General features: G+C 35.7%; 1 protein-coding gene across 1 annotated transcript; it reads left to right on the top strand.

Annotated features, from left to right (window-relative positions):
- Positions 1 to 8,181: 8,181 nt before the first annotated feature.
- On the top strand, positions 8,182 to 10,348 carry LOC106655895 (uncharacterized serine-rich protein C215.13-like). Its single transcript, XM_014376493.1, has 2 exons — positions 8,182 to 8,274; positions 8,399 to 10,348. The coding sequence occupies exons 1-2, from the start codon at positions 8,263 to 8,265 to the stop codon at positions 10,346 to 10,348; spliced, it is 1,962 nt and encodes a 653-aa protein (XP_014231979.1). The 5' UTR covers positions 8,182 to 8,262.
- Positions 10,349 to 18,662: the final 8,314 nt, after the last annotated feature.

Below are 18,662 nucleotides of genomic sequence, written 5' to 3'. Positions count from 1 at the left end.
CGTATCTTTTGTGACGTTATTAGAATTATAAGAAGAAATTTATTTATTATAGTTTTTTTTATTTTTAAAACAAATAAAGCTCAGAATAAACGTAAAATTTGTGAAGACGCGTGAACGTGATTGATTTAACTCCCTGCTAAATATTTCAAACTTGGAACTCGTGCGTATTATTCGGTCAGTGATTAATGTTTTGAATAAAATCACGAATTATTTATCAACAGTTACTGAGATACAACTTCTTCTCGGTCGTTGTTTTCAAACCGATACGATTTTATTTTTCTGAATAAATAAGAACACCTTTAATTTTTAACATAATATAATCTGCATTATTGTCAGGCGTATTTTGAAAATTCAATATGCCATTGCAGTAACATACTTTGATTATCGAAAGCACTCTTGGAATTCCAATCGAACTGGAATTCAAGCATCGATTCTCTTACGTAATGTCTTGGAGACGTCATGTATCCTGAATTCTAATATAAAATCAGAAATAAAATATAGGTCAATGATATATAATCATAACTTTGAGGGTAGATAAATAATTTAAGCTAAATGTTTTATTTAAATGGAATAAAAAATTGTTATGAAGACGGTCCTTGCTTTTATGAAATGTTTTATACGTGTAGGTTATTTATATAAAATTGTGTAAATAACGTTGGCAGACCTGCTTTTATACTAAAATAGTTTTATTTGATATATACAAGGTCAATGTAGACTATACGGCTATTTCTTATCATTGTACAGTTGATTTTTGATTTTTCAATTGTTTTGCTCTGAGTAGTTCAGCTTCTAACATACGTCTAGCTTCAGGATTTTCTAGTGATGCATCGATTCTATCTCGCTCTGCTTTTATGTCTTTCAATATTAAACTCTCCCTGCAATAAAGTAATGATTTTAATCTAGCAAAATAAAAGAAATGAAGCAACATTAGGAAATACAATTGTTTTAGTTATATGATCATATTAAAACCAAAAATGTTTTAGAATGTTATGATTTAATAACGCAAAAGGCAGTATTGAAAGGTTAGAATTATAGTAATATTCACAGACCTGTATATAAAACCACATGTTAGTATTCCCATTGAAATCCCGAAAACAGATGGAAAACTAGTGTATCTTGACATTTTACAAAATGTTCACTTTATTTTATTGTTTAACATGGATAATCTAAAAGTTGGGGACGAGTTGTTTGTACACAAAATTTCTACGCAACTAGTCGCAACATTTTATGTATACACACAGCAGACAGCACTTCTTGTACGTCACTGCGCATGTGCAGCAGAAGCTGATCGTTTCTCGAGAATCAAGATCAATGAAAATAATAAAGCTGGCTTGACGCCAACTTTGAAACTGTTGATTATGAAGAGCTTTTCATTGAAAATTTTTACAATTTTCCATTGAAAACAGCGAAACGGAAAATTGATTCTCAAAAAGTTTCATTCAGTGATGGAGCTTACCATTAAACTCAATTCAGCTACATCAATAATCAAATTAATGTAATCAGTCTCAATATTACATAAGAAAAGTAATCGTAAGGTTAAACTATTATTAATTAATATTCATTGTAAGTCCGGGGTGTCAGTAATCATGTGGGTACGTGCACAAGGATGATATATGCTGCGTGTCGGGTATCAATGGCAAGTCTTGCGTCGCCGTCTAGTCACATCGTGTGACATAATATTAATGATAAATACGCGGCATAGAGGACGAAACTTATTGTGTTATGCACCATAATATTCAAAAGTTTATTGCACGAGCTAACACGGCAATCGTAAAACTTTCAGCTACTCTTGTGCGCTGGCGCCTTGCCAAAGGTTCAAATATATGCATACATGTGTTTTTGACTAACTTCTCCAACGCACGCACATTCACATGCTCGCATAATAACGTAGACATAAATGCCTTGCTCTACTCAATGGATTGCTTATTATGAGGACCTCCTTGGATTATAATGCACGTACAGCACGTGCCTGCATAAATCCCGGGACGTACACTTGTCCTCGGAGGATTGATCAATCTTCGACTACTGCGAAGATTTTCGCCCGTCAAGAGCCACATTTGAATGCAAAAATCATTTCGTCAAGCACGACAATTGCGATGAGTATAAAAATCAAAGCTCCAGATTGAGGAGTCTCATTCAGCTGTTAACTATCATTCACGAGTGATCTCAGTCATTTGAAGCACGTCAACTCTTTTCTAAAAAATGAAATCTTCAATAGTAAGTATTTGTAAATAAAAATCGTTTTTGCCAAACTTCTAAAATGCTAAAATCACAAATGATTCTGGATATCAGTGAAAAATTTAAAAATTATCTTAAAGTTTCAAGTGAGAATGAAACATATTGACCTTTTTAACATTATAGCTTATTACAATATGATAAATCATAGTAAAATTATTATTTTTTTCTCAATACTTCATAAAAAATAATTACTTCGCCATCAAACATCGGTAGAATTTATGACACATTTTTTTCATTGTAAATTATTGAATTACGAATCATATCATGTTCAAACATAAATAATTTCTGAACGAGCTTATTTGAAATCAACAAATCTCGAAGAAATGTTAAAAAGAAAAAATAGAAACTACACAGTAGCTAACGTACTTATGATTCTACAGGTATTCCTTCTTCTGGCTTTCATCGCTGCAGCTTACGCTGGCAGGTTGCCAATAGCCGAACAAGTAAGCAGCGAGCTCAATCCCAATCATCCTGAGCCCGAGGTGCGGCAAGCTGCGGAGCCGAGAAACAAGCGCGGAATACTGTACACTGCGCCCTACACCGCGGCTTACGGATACCCTTATTACGCCTCGGCTTACAGCTATCCCTATGCTTTTACGACTTATGGGGCAGCCTACTATCCTAGCTACTACACTCCATATATCGCAGGATAAATAACCAATTTTATTTGTCATTTCTGATTTATTCATGTGTTATGCTTTTTTAAAAACACTGGAAGTAATAAAAGAAAAAATAATTTGAAAATGTCAGTTGAATGTAATTTATTTTTCAAGTAGCTATTTAATACTTTATTAATGAGTAAATAAAATTTTAAAAAATAATAACTTGTGAACATGAGTCGAATAATTATTCAATTTCCATTTTGAATAATTTTTGGGGTCATTTTTTGATTTGCAGTAGGTAACTAAAAAAACGTTGTAACTTTCACTGTATGTAAATGATTTCGATGCGTGAGTGGAATGGGGCCTTCTTATTTATTCATAAATTTGAAAAAAATGTGTCACATATACTTGCATAAAACTATAATCAATGCATCGATAATATTTATAGTTTTATTTAAATTGAATGAACATAATCTTATAGGAAAATAATTATCCATTATACAACATTGATTAATTTGTAATTATTGAGATTTCAAATGAAAATTATGTTTTGATAATAAGTGATAAAAAAATAGAAGTTACAGCCAATATGTCAAGAACTTCCATGATCTATTATATAAAAAGGATTTAAATGTAAAATTTATTTTTTCAATTCAACTTTATATTACCATTTCTGAGGCCAACTTTAGCCGATGAAAGTTAACAAGAAAGTCCATTGTAATTCGTGTGTGGTCGTGACCCAAGTGTATTTATACATGCGACATGCCGACAATTGGCTCCAGTACTTGAGGATCAGTCTTGCTATAAAGTAAAAACTCTTAAGCTAGTGTAAATAACGACGTGTTAAAAGTAGTGTAAATCACGCTATAACTAAATCAAACTTAAGATATCATAAATGATATAGTTTGAAAAATGTGATCTTTTGACGTGTACAAGCTCGTTCTGTGATTGAAGAAACCATGAAATACAACTTAGTAAGAAGTGTTATTTTCTTTAAAAAAAATTAAGAAACATACATTTTTGTTTACTGCATGCTACTCAAGCAGAAATTGTATTCAATTATTAAATTCCAAATTAAAGTTAAGGGTTTTTATACATCTTAAACTTAAAAATTTTTTGTAGGATTTTTTTGTAGTTTTTTTTTCTTTTCTTATCGCATTGGTCAAAACTTTAAGATTTTGATTATTTACTGAGATGCAGCTATTCACGTGAGTCTTTTTCGTGTACTTTACGTGTTAAATTTTTTCTTCTTTTGCATTTTCTGGAAAGTTATGTTTTTGGTCACTTGAGTACCGTTTGATACCGCTCTATCACTAGGGTTGCATATACTTCTTCTGAACATAAATGCTTACGGCCGCACGCACTTTGGGAGGGATCAAACTCATAAGTTACACTCAAACGATACTTTTATGATTTAATTTCGTCAAATAATGAAAAATGAAAAAAATGTGTGTTCAACTGTTCATGGAAAGCAATCTGTGTGTTCGATCACTTTCAAAGTGTTGACGGACGTAAGCATTGATTTTCTGAAGAAGTTTATGCGACCCTGGTGATAGAGCTCAAACGGTACCCTCTGTAAGTTACGAAAGGTAACCAAAAACATAACTTTCCAGAAAACGCAAAAAGAAGAAAAACTTTAACGCGTAAAATATAGGAAAAAGGCTCACGGAAACAGCTGTATCTCAGTGCAAAATAAACTTATCAGAGTTTTAAACAATGCAATTTGAATTCTAAAAAGCATGTAATTATTATTGGTAAGTTTGAATGTATTTTGATATTACTTCCAAACTCTTATTTCTCATTTTCAATATTTAAATATTTGATTCGATTTCAAATGTTCGTTAGCTTTGAATATCAATCGTTTAAAGATCATTATTTCTTATTTTATTTTCAACATACTGCTCAAAAAAAAATTTTTCGGATAAAAAGAAAGTTTTATAAAACTAATGGATTTTCAATGCCTTTATTTGATTTTGTAAAATGACTTTACAGGTACTAAAGCTAGTATTGATCAATATATGTTCAGTACTAGCACATCAAGCTGCCCCATCGACGGAATTCCTAATTGATAAATCAGCAGAATTGAATAATTTTGATGCGTATCGAATTTTGCGAGAAAATTTAAAAGCTGAAGACAGAAAAGATTTTATTCATCTATTTTTTAAAAAACCACTACATTTAATTCGAGCAAAGCACAGTAAATTTGGAATCCATAAATATCGAAACCAATTTCAAAATAAACTGAGGAATCACATTCGACGTCCATTTAGTCAATATGGGCCACCGAATCCAATGAGTTCAATAAAAGAACATCTTAATTTGATGAAGCCGATATTAAATGATCAGTACACAAAAGATTCTATTGTTGCCCAAGGTATACCAAGCCCAATAAAATTTACTGATTTTATTGAAGTAAGTCCGATATCTAGTCAAAATGATCAACCATTTGGGCAAAATACAGCTAACTATCTACCTCCGAGAAATCAAAAACTGCCAATTTATAGCCCCGAACTTTTCTATAAAAACCATATTGCACATAACGTAAATCAGCTTACAACTCAATTACAGCAGCAGCAGCAACAACAACAACAACAAATTATTCAGAATGAAAATCTGAACCATCATATATCGGATGCAGCACATTTTTTGACTCAAAATGCTCAGGCAATATCAAATCTTTATGGTGCACCAGCTCTGAATCAGAATTATGCTCCCAATGCTGAACAATTGAGATTACTAAATCAAAATCCGAGACAGATTGAACATTTGCAAATCAATCATGTGAATGGTCAACCAGAAAATTTTGAAAATAATTATCCTGTGCATTTGCAAGAACATCAAACTTTACCCAATTTTTACAATGAACAGCAATTTTTAAAACACGCTAAAATAGTTGCACAATTACAAACTTTGACTAATCAAGATAATTCATTTCAATATTCAGAAAACAATAATCAAAATCAAAAAAGTAACCCTCACATTTCTTTCCATCAAATATCACCTCAACAAAACCCAATAACGGTAAGTTTTTATTTTCCATAGATAATTTGAAGCGCTACTATTACAATGAATATTATAAATAAAACAATCGCAGGTAACAACAAGCAATCATGAAATAGGAAAATCTGAAGGAGTAGCATCAGAAGTTTCTTCATCATCTCAAGAAGGACTTAACCCATCAATTGTAAATCCATCACTATTCCCGTCAAGTGGATTTATTCCCACACCGGGGTCTGCTTTTCAAGAAATTACTTCTGTAGATGTTTCTAAAAATTCACCCTCTTACATAAGTTTACCTTTTCCGTTTGCACGAGAACAACAGTTGACACATGTGTCAACAAGTCCCATTCATCATCCAGAAGAAATTACCCATCCTCATCACTTTAGTCTCCCTCTAGGAATTGTTCCGTTGACAACGAATTCTAACTCAGCTAATGCTTATTTAGTTAATCAAGCACATCATCCAGGTGCTTTTAATGCAGCTCTTAATCCAAACACAAACAATTTATTCTTCGCTTATTATCAACCTAATGAGGTAAGACCAGTAGGTCAAACTGCTCAAACACTTACTTGGAATTATAAATCACCATTAGCCCAAAAAAGATCTTCACGACCTAAACGATAAGCTATACCAATCTTTAAATAATAAATACATTGATAAAAAAGTTGTATTATAATTATTAAAAAAATTGTTATTCTCAATTATAAAATATTTTTTACGTTATAATAATAATAAATCTATTTCATAAAATGTAAATAAATGTTTTTATATAAGTGGATTTAAAATTGTGATTGAACTATATAATACAAAATAATGAGAAAAATAAAAATGATGAACTAGTAAATGAACTTATAATATGAAAGCTGTCGCCTGCAACATGTTTACCCGATCGACATGCAGCGTTAGAAAAATGAGAAACACAGGCGCATCAATGCTTTCAAAATTTATTCTTATTCTCGTCTATAGAATAGTAATAAATTTGAATGATTATATTCTGAAAAACTAAAAAATTTATTATGAAGAGAATGAAATAAACTGGGTCTTTATATGAACAAATTTTTTGTTGGTTGGATTGTTTTATCAATAAAAAAGAGTAATTTATTTCCACTAAGAATACTCTGAAGAGAAGTCATCAAAATTGTTTACTTTTCAGCGTTCATAAATCTTGTAATAACTAAGAAATACCTCAAATAATTTTAAATTGAACTAGATAAACTCGCGATGTACATTAATGAAACTCTCACTTTTCTTTTCATATTCTCAAACACGTATAAACAACGTATGACATGCCTCAACTGCTTCGTCTCTTGTTACCATACTAGACTAGAAGTTCTTATGCGCTTTTACTATACTAAACTTATATATACAGCTCAAGTTTACTAGTTTTGCAAGTTGAGAACGTCTTACGATCATACCAAATATATCGTGTTTGTGAAATCTCATTTAAAATCATTGAAAACTTACCTTGCTGACATATCAAATTGGGAAGATACTAATTCATTGTTGATTAAATCAGCATTTCTTACGAAAATTTTCCGAGTTCTTCTATCTTAAAAATGTATGAAGTATAAGTCAAAGAATAATCCGATGAAATAAAAAATACTATATTTTTACTATTCTCGAACTAGAATTGTTAATAAGTGAGATATTTAAAGAGATAACTTCAAATATATATTGCAGAACGCCAATGCCAGAAAATATTTTAATGGAAAATTGATCTCAAAATAAGTCGACAATTTTGAAATTTGAATTTTCAATAAGTACATTGTCAATTTTATTATTATCTCTGTAAATAATTAATTATTCCATTTATGCAGCGAAATTCATACAATACTCGCTTTTGTTGTCAATTGAATGAAAATCTAGAGAGCATATATAATTGATTTTAAAATTAGCAGGCTGTTTAAAATTATCACGCGCTTTACCTGCTATGACACAATGCGAAATATTAAAATTTTTCAATTTGTCACTTAGTTTCAACGAAGCGATCGAGGCAACTGAAAAGTTAGCAGGGCAACTTGGCTCTGTACGTCTCTGTCGAATTAACGTATCAATCATGCTTTTCACTTAATGCATGTATGTTTCCGGTACAGTGAATTAATGGAGTAAATTTCATTAGTAAAGATACAATCGATATCTATGTATTATGTTTATAGAGAAACGTGTTGAATGTGTGACGGTATGTGGCATGTATACCAGACCTGCTTACCTTCACCTTCGTGAGAGTAAGTGCAAGGTAAGATGACGACGACGACGACGACAACAACAACAAGAGGGGATCTTGATATAAAATGTTTCTACCGGTCAGTAATGGCATCAGAGCGACTTTGCCACTTTAATTCAAACGGTAGTGGCTAATACTCGGAATAAAATAGTGCATCGCTAAGTATAGTTATACTATTCGCGATTCTCGCATGAGACATGCGGGCTTTAGTGAGTTTATACTTTATTTTAGTCTTATTCGTATTCTTATCATAATTACTTACTTTGAATATTTAATTCCCTTATTTGATAGTTTTATTCATTAGATTAAATTAATGAATTTCAACATTTTCAGATATTCTTAGGACTGATAGCAGTGGCACTATCATCTGTGTCCTGTAAAGAAAATCGATTTTTTCGCCGAGAAAATAATCATCAAAAAAAATTCAGATTCACCAAAAATAAAAGAGGAATATCAGATTATCCTTTTAACCTACCTTTCACTGGATCTTCTTTCGCAAATTTACAATTAGCACCTGTGCAAGCTTCCCCGGCATACAGTCATGGTGTGTCTGCATTGAGTGGATACGGAAGTCACGGTAGCGCTAGTCTAATAAGCAATGCTCTAGGACAAAATTCTTATAATCTTCAAGCTCAACTATCGCCGGGCCTATCTTCATATGGTTCGCAGAATCTTGCCAATTTAGATAATCATAATGCTCTGAAACAAACTTTGAATTTAGGTAATTCTGCTTTCGGTCAATCTACCGGTGGCATAGGTCATGCCGGGCTGGGGCAAATCGTGAGTAATTTTGATAACTCGGCTTTCAGTCAGACGCCCAGTGTACTAGGAAATTCAGTATTCGGCCAAGCTCAAGTTACTTCGAATCTCGGCAACTCGGCTTTCGGACATTCGGCTACTAATTTAGGAAACACAGTTTATAATCAACCTTCCGCTAGTACAAATTTTGCATCTATCCTCGGCGGGCAATCAAACACGCTCAACTCATACTCTCCGAGCAGTTTGGGATTGTTTAGCCCTGAAAAAACTGGCCAGATAGCTATTTTATCTCAAGGATCGACTTATGGCTCACCGTCGTCGATTCACAAACCATTGCTCATATCACCATCGCAATTGGGTGCTAATTACGCAGTTGTACTTGGGCAGGGAGATTACTCGCAGGGGCATCAGGCATTAAACCTGGCACCGTCCACGCTCAGTAACACAATTAATTCATTGATATCGCATAATAGAGGCGCTTCTTATGGTTTGCCGGCATCGCTATTGTCGCAGTCGGCGTCGAATACCCCTTCTACGAATTATGTCATTGCTCCATCGGCCACGCACCCAGGCGAAAGTGGCTCTAGTTACAGTATGCAGTCCTTAGTCGCCTCGCCATCGTCGCCAACTTATACCATTTCTGTACCATCTTCATCCTACTTGACTTATAATTTATCTAGTTCGAGTAATTCACCTACGTCTAATAATTATCAATTATCCATGTCGTCGTCCCCTCAATCATCACCATCTTCTAGTTTTACCGGTAAAGATTTTAGTAAATACGTGCCTGCTTCTTCGGAAGGTAGTACTTATGCAAATCATGATTCTCATCCTCGAGGCGTGCCCATGAAACTTAGTCACGTCAATTCGGGTATGAATTTTGTGACACCATCGAGTGTAAATTCCCTTCGTGCCAATTCGCATAGTATGAAGAGTTCATTTCCTCATTCATCGCATTCTCATCAAACAAAACATACGTTAAATAGCTACGGTCAACCAGTAATGTCTTACTCGTTTCCCTCCACGAGCTATGGTATTCCTAGTCAATCATCTTATAGTTCAAGTTTAAATTCTCACACACATAAAGGGCCTTTTGCTGGTCGTGGGCAATCATCCGACAGTTCGGCTTTCACACATTTAAAAAGTGTATTTCCAAGCTCCAGTTCTTCTTTTCAATCTGACTTTACTTTTAAAGGGCCTGAAAATAATTTCAGACCAGGTGCAATGCCATACTCGGACGCACATTCGAATTTCAGATCTCCTAGCAATGCTCAATTCACAGAAGAGTCACCATTTAAAGATTTACCGACCGATTCAATTTCAACTTTGTCAAACTCAATAGATTTTCATTCGTCTCAAGAACCATCAAGTTTGTTTGAAGAAATATCTGATTCAGGTAGTTCATATTCAAGTTATTATCCTCGATATCAAAAGTATCCTACCAAATCCTTATTTGATAACGCTGAATCTAACGCAGACTCAACTTATGACACAATTTCTTATTCTGTACCTAATAGAAAATGAAAAAATAGCGAAAACTTCCTCGCTATAAAAAAAAAGGAGTCTCATGTTCTTACTGTATGTTCAGTTGTTCATTATTATCTTTGTTCCAATCTTGCATGAGTTCTTCTTCATTATTTATTCTGTTTTAATCAAAATATACTGAATTTCAAAGACTGTGTAAAATTAAAATTTACGTGCAATACATTTTCTCAGGATTTTAGTTTAAGTATTTATTGTGAGAATTTTTTTATACACATTTTTATACTTTGTAAACATATGTTACTGTTATAGTTAAGTTATTATGTGAATTTATTTTATGTGATGTTTTAAGTAATACATTTAAATAAAAATGAAAATATTGTTATACGCTTATTGTTGTTTGCAATAAAAGCAATTAAATCAAAGAATATAATTATTATTTCCAAAAACTCCACCTCTTATACAAGAATATGAAATCGCGAATACTATGCGATAGGGAAAAATTAAGTAAAAAATCCAGATAATATGTCAATATTCACACACCTGATGAAAATAATTGAATGAGTACTATTAATTTAAAAGACACCATAGTTGTAGCAAAAGAAGTATATAATGACTGTAATTCTCTATAGTGGAAACGCAGTTAACTTATTTTTGCTTTCTTTTTCATTCCAAAACATGATTACACGCGTTACAGAAAGTTGCTTTATAAAAACGTCTCGAACGAAATTCTCTCGATCGTCACTGATACTGAGGGATTCGGAGCAAAACCAACAGTTCATTTATCACTTTTAATAAAAGTACATGAATACTTGACAATGTTCGTCACTATGAATTATTAATACTACGTAATGATAAAAACATACATTTCAGTATTAAAGCTGTAAAATGGAGCATTTTCGTTGGAAATATATATATAAGCATTAATAGTATCGTTTGCGTAACGTTTCCAAACGTTTATCTCAGTTTTTATACTCGAGCGTTTTCTCGGCCGAAGTTCGTGTTTCTAATTGCACCGAAGCAGCTCTAGTTTTAACGTTCGACTGACAATAATTTTTTGTTTATACTTTCACTGTTTCTTGAAGAGGCAATTAATGTGAGTACTCATAAACGATTCACGCGAAAGCACATGTTAAATCATCGGATTTTGATAATTTTATAAATTTGATTATAGCCCTTATTAAATACTTGCACGAAAATCTTTTTGTACGTATTTTAAAAGTTATCTACAATTTTTTCTGTTGTACTACACATGCGAATATTATTACTAATATATTATATTAGCAGAGTATGGAAAATAAAATATTATTTAAGTATGCAATTATTCTTTTGAAATGCTTTCAAGTTACATCGTGATCGCGCTCAGCAGCATTTCCACCCTGCAGAGTAGTAAACCGCTATACGTGCGAGTATGCGTACGAGCGGACTTTTGACGTCGAGTAGGGGAAAATCGCTCTCATAATCCACTTCCACGGTTATTAAAAATTTGAATTCAACGTTTTATCTTTCAAGTATAAAGAGATCGAACTCTAATTTTGAGATGCAATTTTAACTGGTTCACAAAATGGAGCAGAATCCTTTATAACTGTGTAACTTGAATAAGCCATAATTTGAATGTTTTTTGAAAATTTCGGAAAATGAGAGTCATTGCATTCGAAATAAATCTTATAACGAAATATATCTTATTCGTTATATTCGAAATAAGTCTTAGCACATGAAATAAACAATTTAAAACAGGTATTTTAATTTCAAATCATCATCGTATACAAACATAGTTATAAGAAGTTTAATATTTAACTATCGAATAAAGATATTGTATAGCAGGTGTAAAAGTAAGGTGTGGTCGTCAACGCCTATCAAAGACACTCTCTCATTTATTCTCTCTATCCCCCTTCATTTCTCTCTCATAATCACATTCAGTTTTGTTGGCTCGCATCACTCGGAGTGAAAGTAAAAGCTAAAATACAGCAGCCGCCACACAGCGACAGTGGCTGGAGCAATAACAACAACGGGTACTGCGACTTCTCGATGAGAACTGAAATGCGAGCATGCGCGCGCGGTGTCACCTCGAAACAAGATAGCCGAGTTTTGCAGAAATAAAAAAGTTGAATCAAGAGCGAAACCATTTCTTTTTTCGTTGCCAAGCCAGGAGAGACAGATCTTTTTCTCGATCAGGCCGCTTTCGAAATAACAGCTCTAGTACTGGTACTAGCTGCAGTAGTAGTAGTCTCGCCGAAGGAAAAGGAAGCGAGAAGAAAGTGATTCCGATCGATGCTGAATTTCATGAACGAAGGGAGAGGAGGAACAATGCTAACGCTCGCTCTAATCTCTGGGTAATTTTGCGCGGCTCTTGCTAACTGTATATCTATATTCATATACGCCCTCGTACTGCGCTGCACACTCGAACAAATGTATCTTTGAGCGCGCAGCGCCTTTATAGACGTACTCACACCTATTCCTCGTATAGTATCGAGAAAATTCTATACCAAAGGAAGGAAATTGAGAAATCGTTTTCGCATTGTAACTATTTCTTGAGAGTCTCCCAATCTTATAATAATTTTACTTTCTTTATTTATAATGAAATATACTGATGAGATTTTGGCTAATAGTACAATTGGCTGATTTTGTAGATACTGAAGTCGGTAGCAATAATATCGTTTCGCTTCTAAGTGCTGATCACACTGATAGCCGTTGATTATTATTAAATTGTAAGAAAATTGGTAACGAAAAGTCCTCGAAGGCGGTGAAATTTAGTACACGATATGATATTTGAACGAACGGATCTGATAGACTTTTTATCGAGATGCTATTTTTAATTCGATAGGCAGCTTTTCGTTGACAAAAAAGCTCGGTGCTATTCAATCCACGTCATTCTCTCTCTCGTCCGCGTATTAGTGTATTCCATACACGGGCATACGTAAAATGTGCGCACGTAATATGTATAACTTGCATTTCACTCGGATCATTTATATGGAGCAAACGGCACTCTCGTTCTCGCTAAGTTATGATTGCTATCCGTCGTTGCGAGACTCACAAAAGCTGTGCATGATTCACTCCATACGTATGTTTCTCTTGTAAAGCAATGTGCGACAAGATACACCGGTCCTATCTTGCGGGAATCAATGTCTCCGTTTTCACTGCTCACGAGTACTAATAGTAGTTGTAGTAGCGGTAGTAGTAGTAATGGTAGTAGTATTAACGTGCAATGTCGTCGGTGTGTTTCTCACACTAATGCGAACCTGCACACGCACACACACACACACACACACACACACACACACAGGCATGTGTAGCTCAAACAGCCATACCTACACACTGTCGATGCTGACCATGCAGCCGTGCACGTGTGTGATCACAGCGGACTAACAAACTAGTTCTCGACGATTTTTCTAGGGTCCAGTGGTATAAAGGAGAAATTCAATGTCGACTGATCCGTCATTGAACGTCGAACCGTGTAGTCGTGAGGTTGGAAAAATTCAGTGAGTGCGAGCGCAGTTTGAAATTTTAATCATATTTCGTTTTGTTTAAATGTGCAAATAATTCGATGTAACTCGTCGTTTAATTATACATAAAATTATCGAAGGTCAAAGGCGAATCCATCATGAAGTTCATCGTTAGTATTTTTTTTTCAGATTTTAAATGAAATACGTGACACAAATTTTGTATAAAATTTATTCATTTTGTAGATACTATTGCTGCTTTCGCCAGCAGTAATCTGTACGCAGCGGCTTCGCAAGAGCACAAATCCTAATGATGAACCTTTCTTACCCATATACCCAGTGTATCCTTACAATCCCAAGCTGATGAAACGAGGCCTCGAGCAAACGTCTCAGCAGCAGCAGCAGCAACTTCATCATCATCCGCATACAAGTCAGTCAGGTCAAGGCCAAGGGCTTCTGCATTACTCTCCTGAACTTTACGCGCCCAAGACTGATGCTCGTGACTCTTACTCCGCTAGTTATGGAAATTCGTATTATCCATCCTACGATAGTTTGACAAAAACGACAAGCGGAGCTCAAGGTTCTCCTCTGTATCCGAGTGCTCTTTCATCCTACGCAAGTGGTAGCCCATACACCAACTTGTTCGGGTCGTACAGTCCTGCGTCGGGCTATGGCACGGCCTCTTCTGCATTTTCAAATGCTGCCTTGACCAATTTCGCAAACCAAGCTAGCTCGGCATCTTCCTCGGGAGCTGGATCATCTTCGTCCGGATCATCAGCTACTCCTGCTCTAGGACATACCGCTGGCTTGGGCTCGACGTCTGGCCTTGGGCCACTGTCTGCTGGTGCTTTAGGCTTGAATCCAGCTTTGGGAATGGGTAGTCCCCTGGGAGCTGGTCCCATGCCATTCGGTGGTGCAGGTGCCTACCCGTTCTATTTTTACCAACCCCCATATTCTAGCTACTATCCAAATTTTTACAATCAGCCACCTTACCCACCCCACCCGGGGTATCACGGCAAGCTCCCGTACGACGATTACGAAGATGACGAAGCATCGCGTCGCGTCAAGGGCAAGAAGCACCACAAAAACAAAGTGAGAAACAACTCTGAGCCCGATAGCAACTACGTCGACGGTGTCAACTATCTCATTTCCTCGGACAAGGATTTAGACGGCGAGTCGAGCACTCATCGCACCCCGAGCCGTTACAATCAGCTCGACAATCAAGATACCGAGAATCAGCCACGCACCGTCGTCCTGCCGAAAGCCACTTACCGCTTGGTGAGCATATCCGGCCAGCAGCAGCCCTCAGCCAGCGACAGTTCACCCGCACCCCCTGGCTACATTAAAATTCAGCAGCTGGAGCAGCTCATGCGACAGGCTCTGGCTCGACTTTTGTCTCAGAATGCCGCGCAGCAAGCCAATTTGGCGCACATTCAGCAGGAGGCGGTTCAGCGGCATCAGCATAACAAAGACGTCGGCGGCGCGCAGCAATACATCAACGTGCCGGGCAATACGATAGCCAAGACCGGCCTGAGCTACGTCGTCAATCCGACCATCATCAGTAGAGTCAAGTCGAGCTCGCCGCAGTACAATCCGAGCTCGCTCACCCAAACCAGTAGCAATAATAATAAGCAAACTTACGGACAGAAGACGACGACCACAGTAAACATACAGCCATCGTCGAGTATTTACATTCCACCTGGTAGCAAGAACGCCGATCAGAGCTCTGATTACGATTACGACTCGGCGGAAACAGTTACGCCAAGGGCAACCGTTGAGCCAACGCAAAATTATCCCTACTCGACGTATCGTCCCACACCAGCTACGAGTTTGGAAGACGTTGACTTTGGATCGAAGCAAAAATCTAAAAGTTAGAAGAATTTATCAATTTTATTGTTGTTATTTGTATAATTAAAGGCTGAATCGCATAGATAGTTTGATGATTTCATGTAATTTTGTTGTGATTTTTATACTAAAAATAAAAGTATTATTATCTTATGTACTCGTGCTCTGTGCAACATGAAATAAAACACTTCATCGATTGTTAAAAAATAACAAATTTTTGTACTTTCACAGAATATGTTTCAGAGTAAGAAATAATTATCGAAACAAATTTTTACAAATCCAAATGAAAATACAAATTGACAGAAAAATTTTAAACGGTAAAGAATCATTTTATTTTCTTCATCCATTTATTTGAAAATTGATTAAATTTTCATTTTTCAAGAGCAGATTTTGGCATAAATATATTGAGCCACAGCTAAAATCTTCAGGAAAATAGAGGGTAAGTTTCGGTGAGTCTTTTTTTTAATTGCTCGTTCATTTAATTCGTAGTAGACCAAAAATTATCTGCGATTCAAATTTTTTTCGGCACAATTTTGCACTCGCAAAGCGTCAAGTGTTAACGCGATTCATACACCAATAACCAAAAGATGGAAAAGAGTATTTTATTTTCACTTAGCATTGATTAATGAATTGGCTGCTGCACGTTTTTTAATTACGGTTTTTGATTAATGTCCTAAAAAGCTAGTTGTGTACATATACGCGTGAGCCTTGGTATAAATATATGTGTACATGAGTGCGTGTATATGCTGTGCATTTGTGTGTGGGTACGTACGCTCGCTTGGTCGCGACTCTCAAGCATTCATTAACCTATCTTCTTCCCTTTTAATTAGACGTCATTCGCAACTTGCGCGTAGCAAGAGCGCATGCTGCTTGATGCTCTCGAAACACCCACCACCTCTTCAACTTGAACAAATAACTCTGCGCTAACTTTTATTTATCTCCTTTTTTTCGTAAATTCATATACTAAGTACCAACTGTAGAAAAATTGTGATTCACGCACATTTTCATTTTCATGGAATAAGGCGAAGCGCATGAATAGTTACATTTCCACGAGAAGCAAATTTTTCTGGTCAATCGTGATACTATTCAAAAATTAAATAATTATTTAAAATGTTGTATCGGTACGAGAAGCAATTCTTTGGACGATTTACGTTACGATATGTACCATAATTTACAAAGTAAACATGGTAAGGGGAGGCATCCACTCGTTGATAAGTCAACTAAATTTTAATCTCGAAGAATGCATCTTTGAAATTTTATAATAATTTCGAAACACGCCCAGAGCCCGGTGTAATTTTTCATTCTTTTTCGAGGCAACTCTTATAATACTTACGTGCACGGACTGTTATTAATCGTACTTATAACGGTGACAGGCTGAACTGCTTTATACATGGCTTGAGTACGTATCTGAGAGCTGGGCGCGCTCTTCATCTCGTTGCCGAGGAGCGATGGACTTTATTACAAGTATATCTTGTTTCTTTCAGCACCAGTGCAAAGGTGCTGGATATAATAAATCGGTCGAAACTTTTACTCTTTTTCCAGGGTACGAGCGCGTTGACGCATCAGTCCTCCGCGGCCCCAGTCCTTCGCTAAAACAGACAGATACAGATGGTAAGTTGGACTAAGCCTCCTGAAAACATACGCATTTACGCGCGTATATTTGGAATGCTATTGCATAACTATGCGTGTCATGAGGAATGGTACGCACACACGGTAGCAAAGCCGGGAATGTTGTGGTCGCTGAGCTCATGCGTGACTTCGCCCGTGTGTATGCAGTGCCGCGCGTTGTGAATTGCGCTCTCATCCCGCTACAATATGCATATATATGCCGCGCGCGCGCATAGGTAGTTATGTACACGGGCTCAAGCAGCGACAATGCCCCAAAGAAGAGAAACAGCTCATTGTTATTTGTTTCAAAGATATTAATTAAGTTTTATATCGTTTGGCACTAGGTAGAATCTCATGAATTACTAATCGGCCGACAATGAGAAAGAAAAATCGCTGCTTTGATGGTGACGTATTGTGAATTATGGCTTTTGCGCATTTATATCACAGCCTTGCGTGCTTACCCGAAAGGAAAATATTGTGCGTTTAAGTTCTAGTGGTATAACTCAGATTAATGATTCCTGACCCCTTGCTGCTTGCTCGTCATTTTTCATTTAGAAATACCGCGCGCCTTATTTTGATCGCTTTCTTGGAGAAATGAATTTGAATTATTCAATTGCTCCGACTATATTTATTCAACAATTTTTAGCATAAAGCTGTGATTCTTACAGTTTAAAAATTTTTAATGTACTCTACATCGGCTATTTTAAAATTACAACGAAAATTTAATTTCCTGAAGACAAAAATAATTACGCAATATAAATTCAAGTAATGAATGCAGTTATGAAAATACTGTAGACAAACCCTATTATGATCGAATTTTTTACCCTGGAACAATTTTGAATAATTACTTGGATATTTTATCATTCCAATTGAATTTTTATTACTTTTTCTACTCGCTTTTTTCATTTCGATGATGCCTGCCACGAGTGAAAATTCAAAATTGCGTTAGCAATTGCTGAGAAATCGTTAAAACCCACACCACACACAATAAAATAAGTATATAATGCAGTTTGGTGGCTTTTCGTTTGTGTATACACGTCCAAGGGGAAAGTTTCATTTTGACTGCTTAATTGGTATTACATTCGGCTTTCCACGCGGCGGTCATCCGTTCATCGCTCTTGGCCGTAAAGACAATTCCCATAATGAGGCCTCGCTTCCACGCCTATTGATATATACGCAATTCGCTCTAATCTATATCTGAAAATAAAGCCTTTCATTGAAGAATTCTAAAGGAAGTTATCCTGTATTGCCTTTGTTAAATTCAAGACCGTATATTTCGCCGGCTGTTATGAAAAGTTGGAAAACTGAAAATTCTAACGTCATTGATTGCGCGCCCATAGCAAAAAATGTTCGCGTCGAGTCAGGCAAGAGGTCAACATCTCTTATTTCTTCTGTAATATATCCATGGCGAGGACCATGATGAATTCCACTTCTTTGGCAAACGGCGCGAGCGCGACTATATA

The sequence above is a fragment of the Trichogramma pretiosum genome, unplaced genomic scaffold, assembly GCF_000599845.2.
Source record: "Trichogramma pretiosum strain Unisexual culture from Peru unplaced genomic scaffold, Tpre_2.0 scaffold63, whole genome shotgun sequence".
Classification (NCBI taxonomy): Eukaryota; Metazoa; Arthropoda; class Insecta; order Hymenoptera; family Trichogrammatidae; genus Trichogramma; species Trichogramma pretiosum.
The sequence above is the reverse complement of the archived record's forward strand: the minus strand, read 5'-3'. Positions and strand labels throughout refer to the sequence as shown.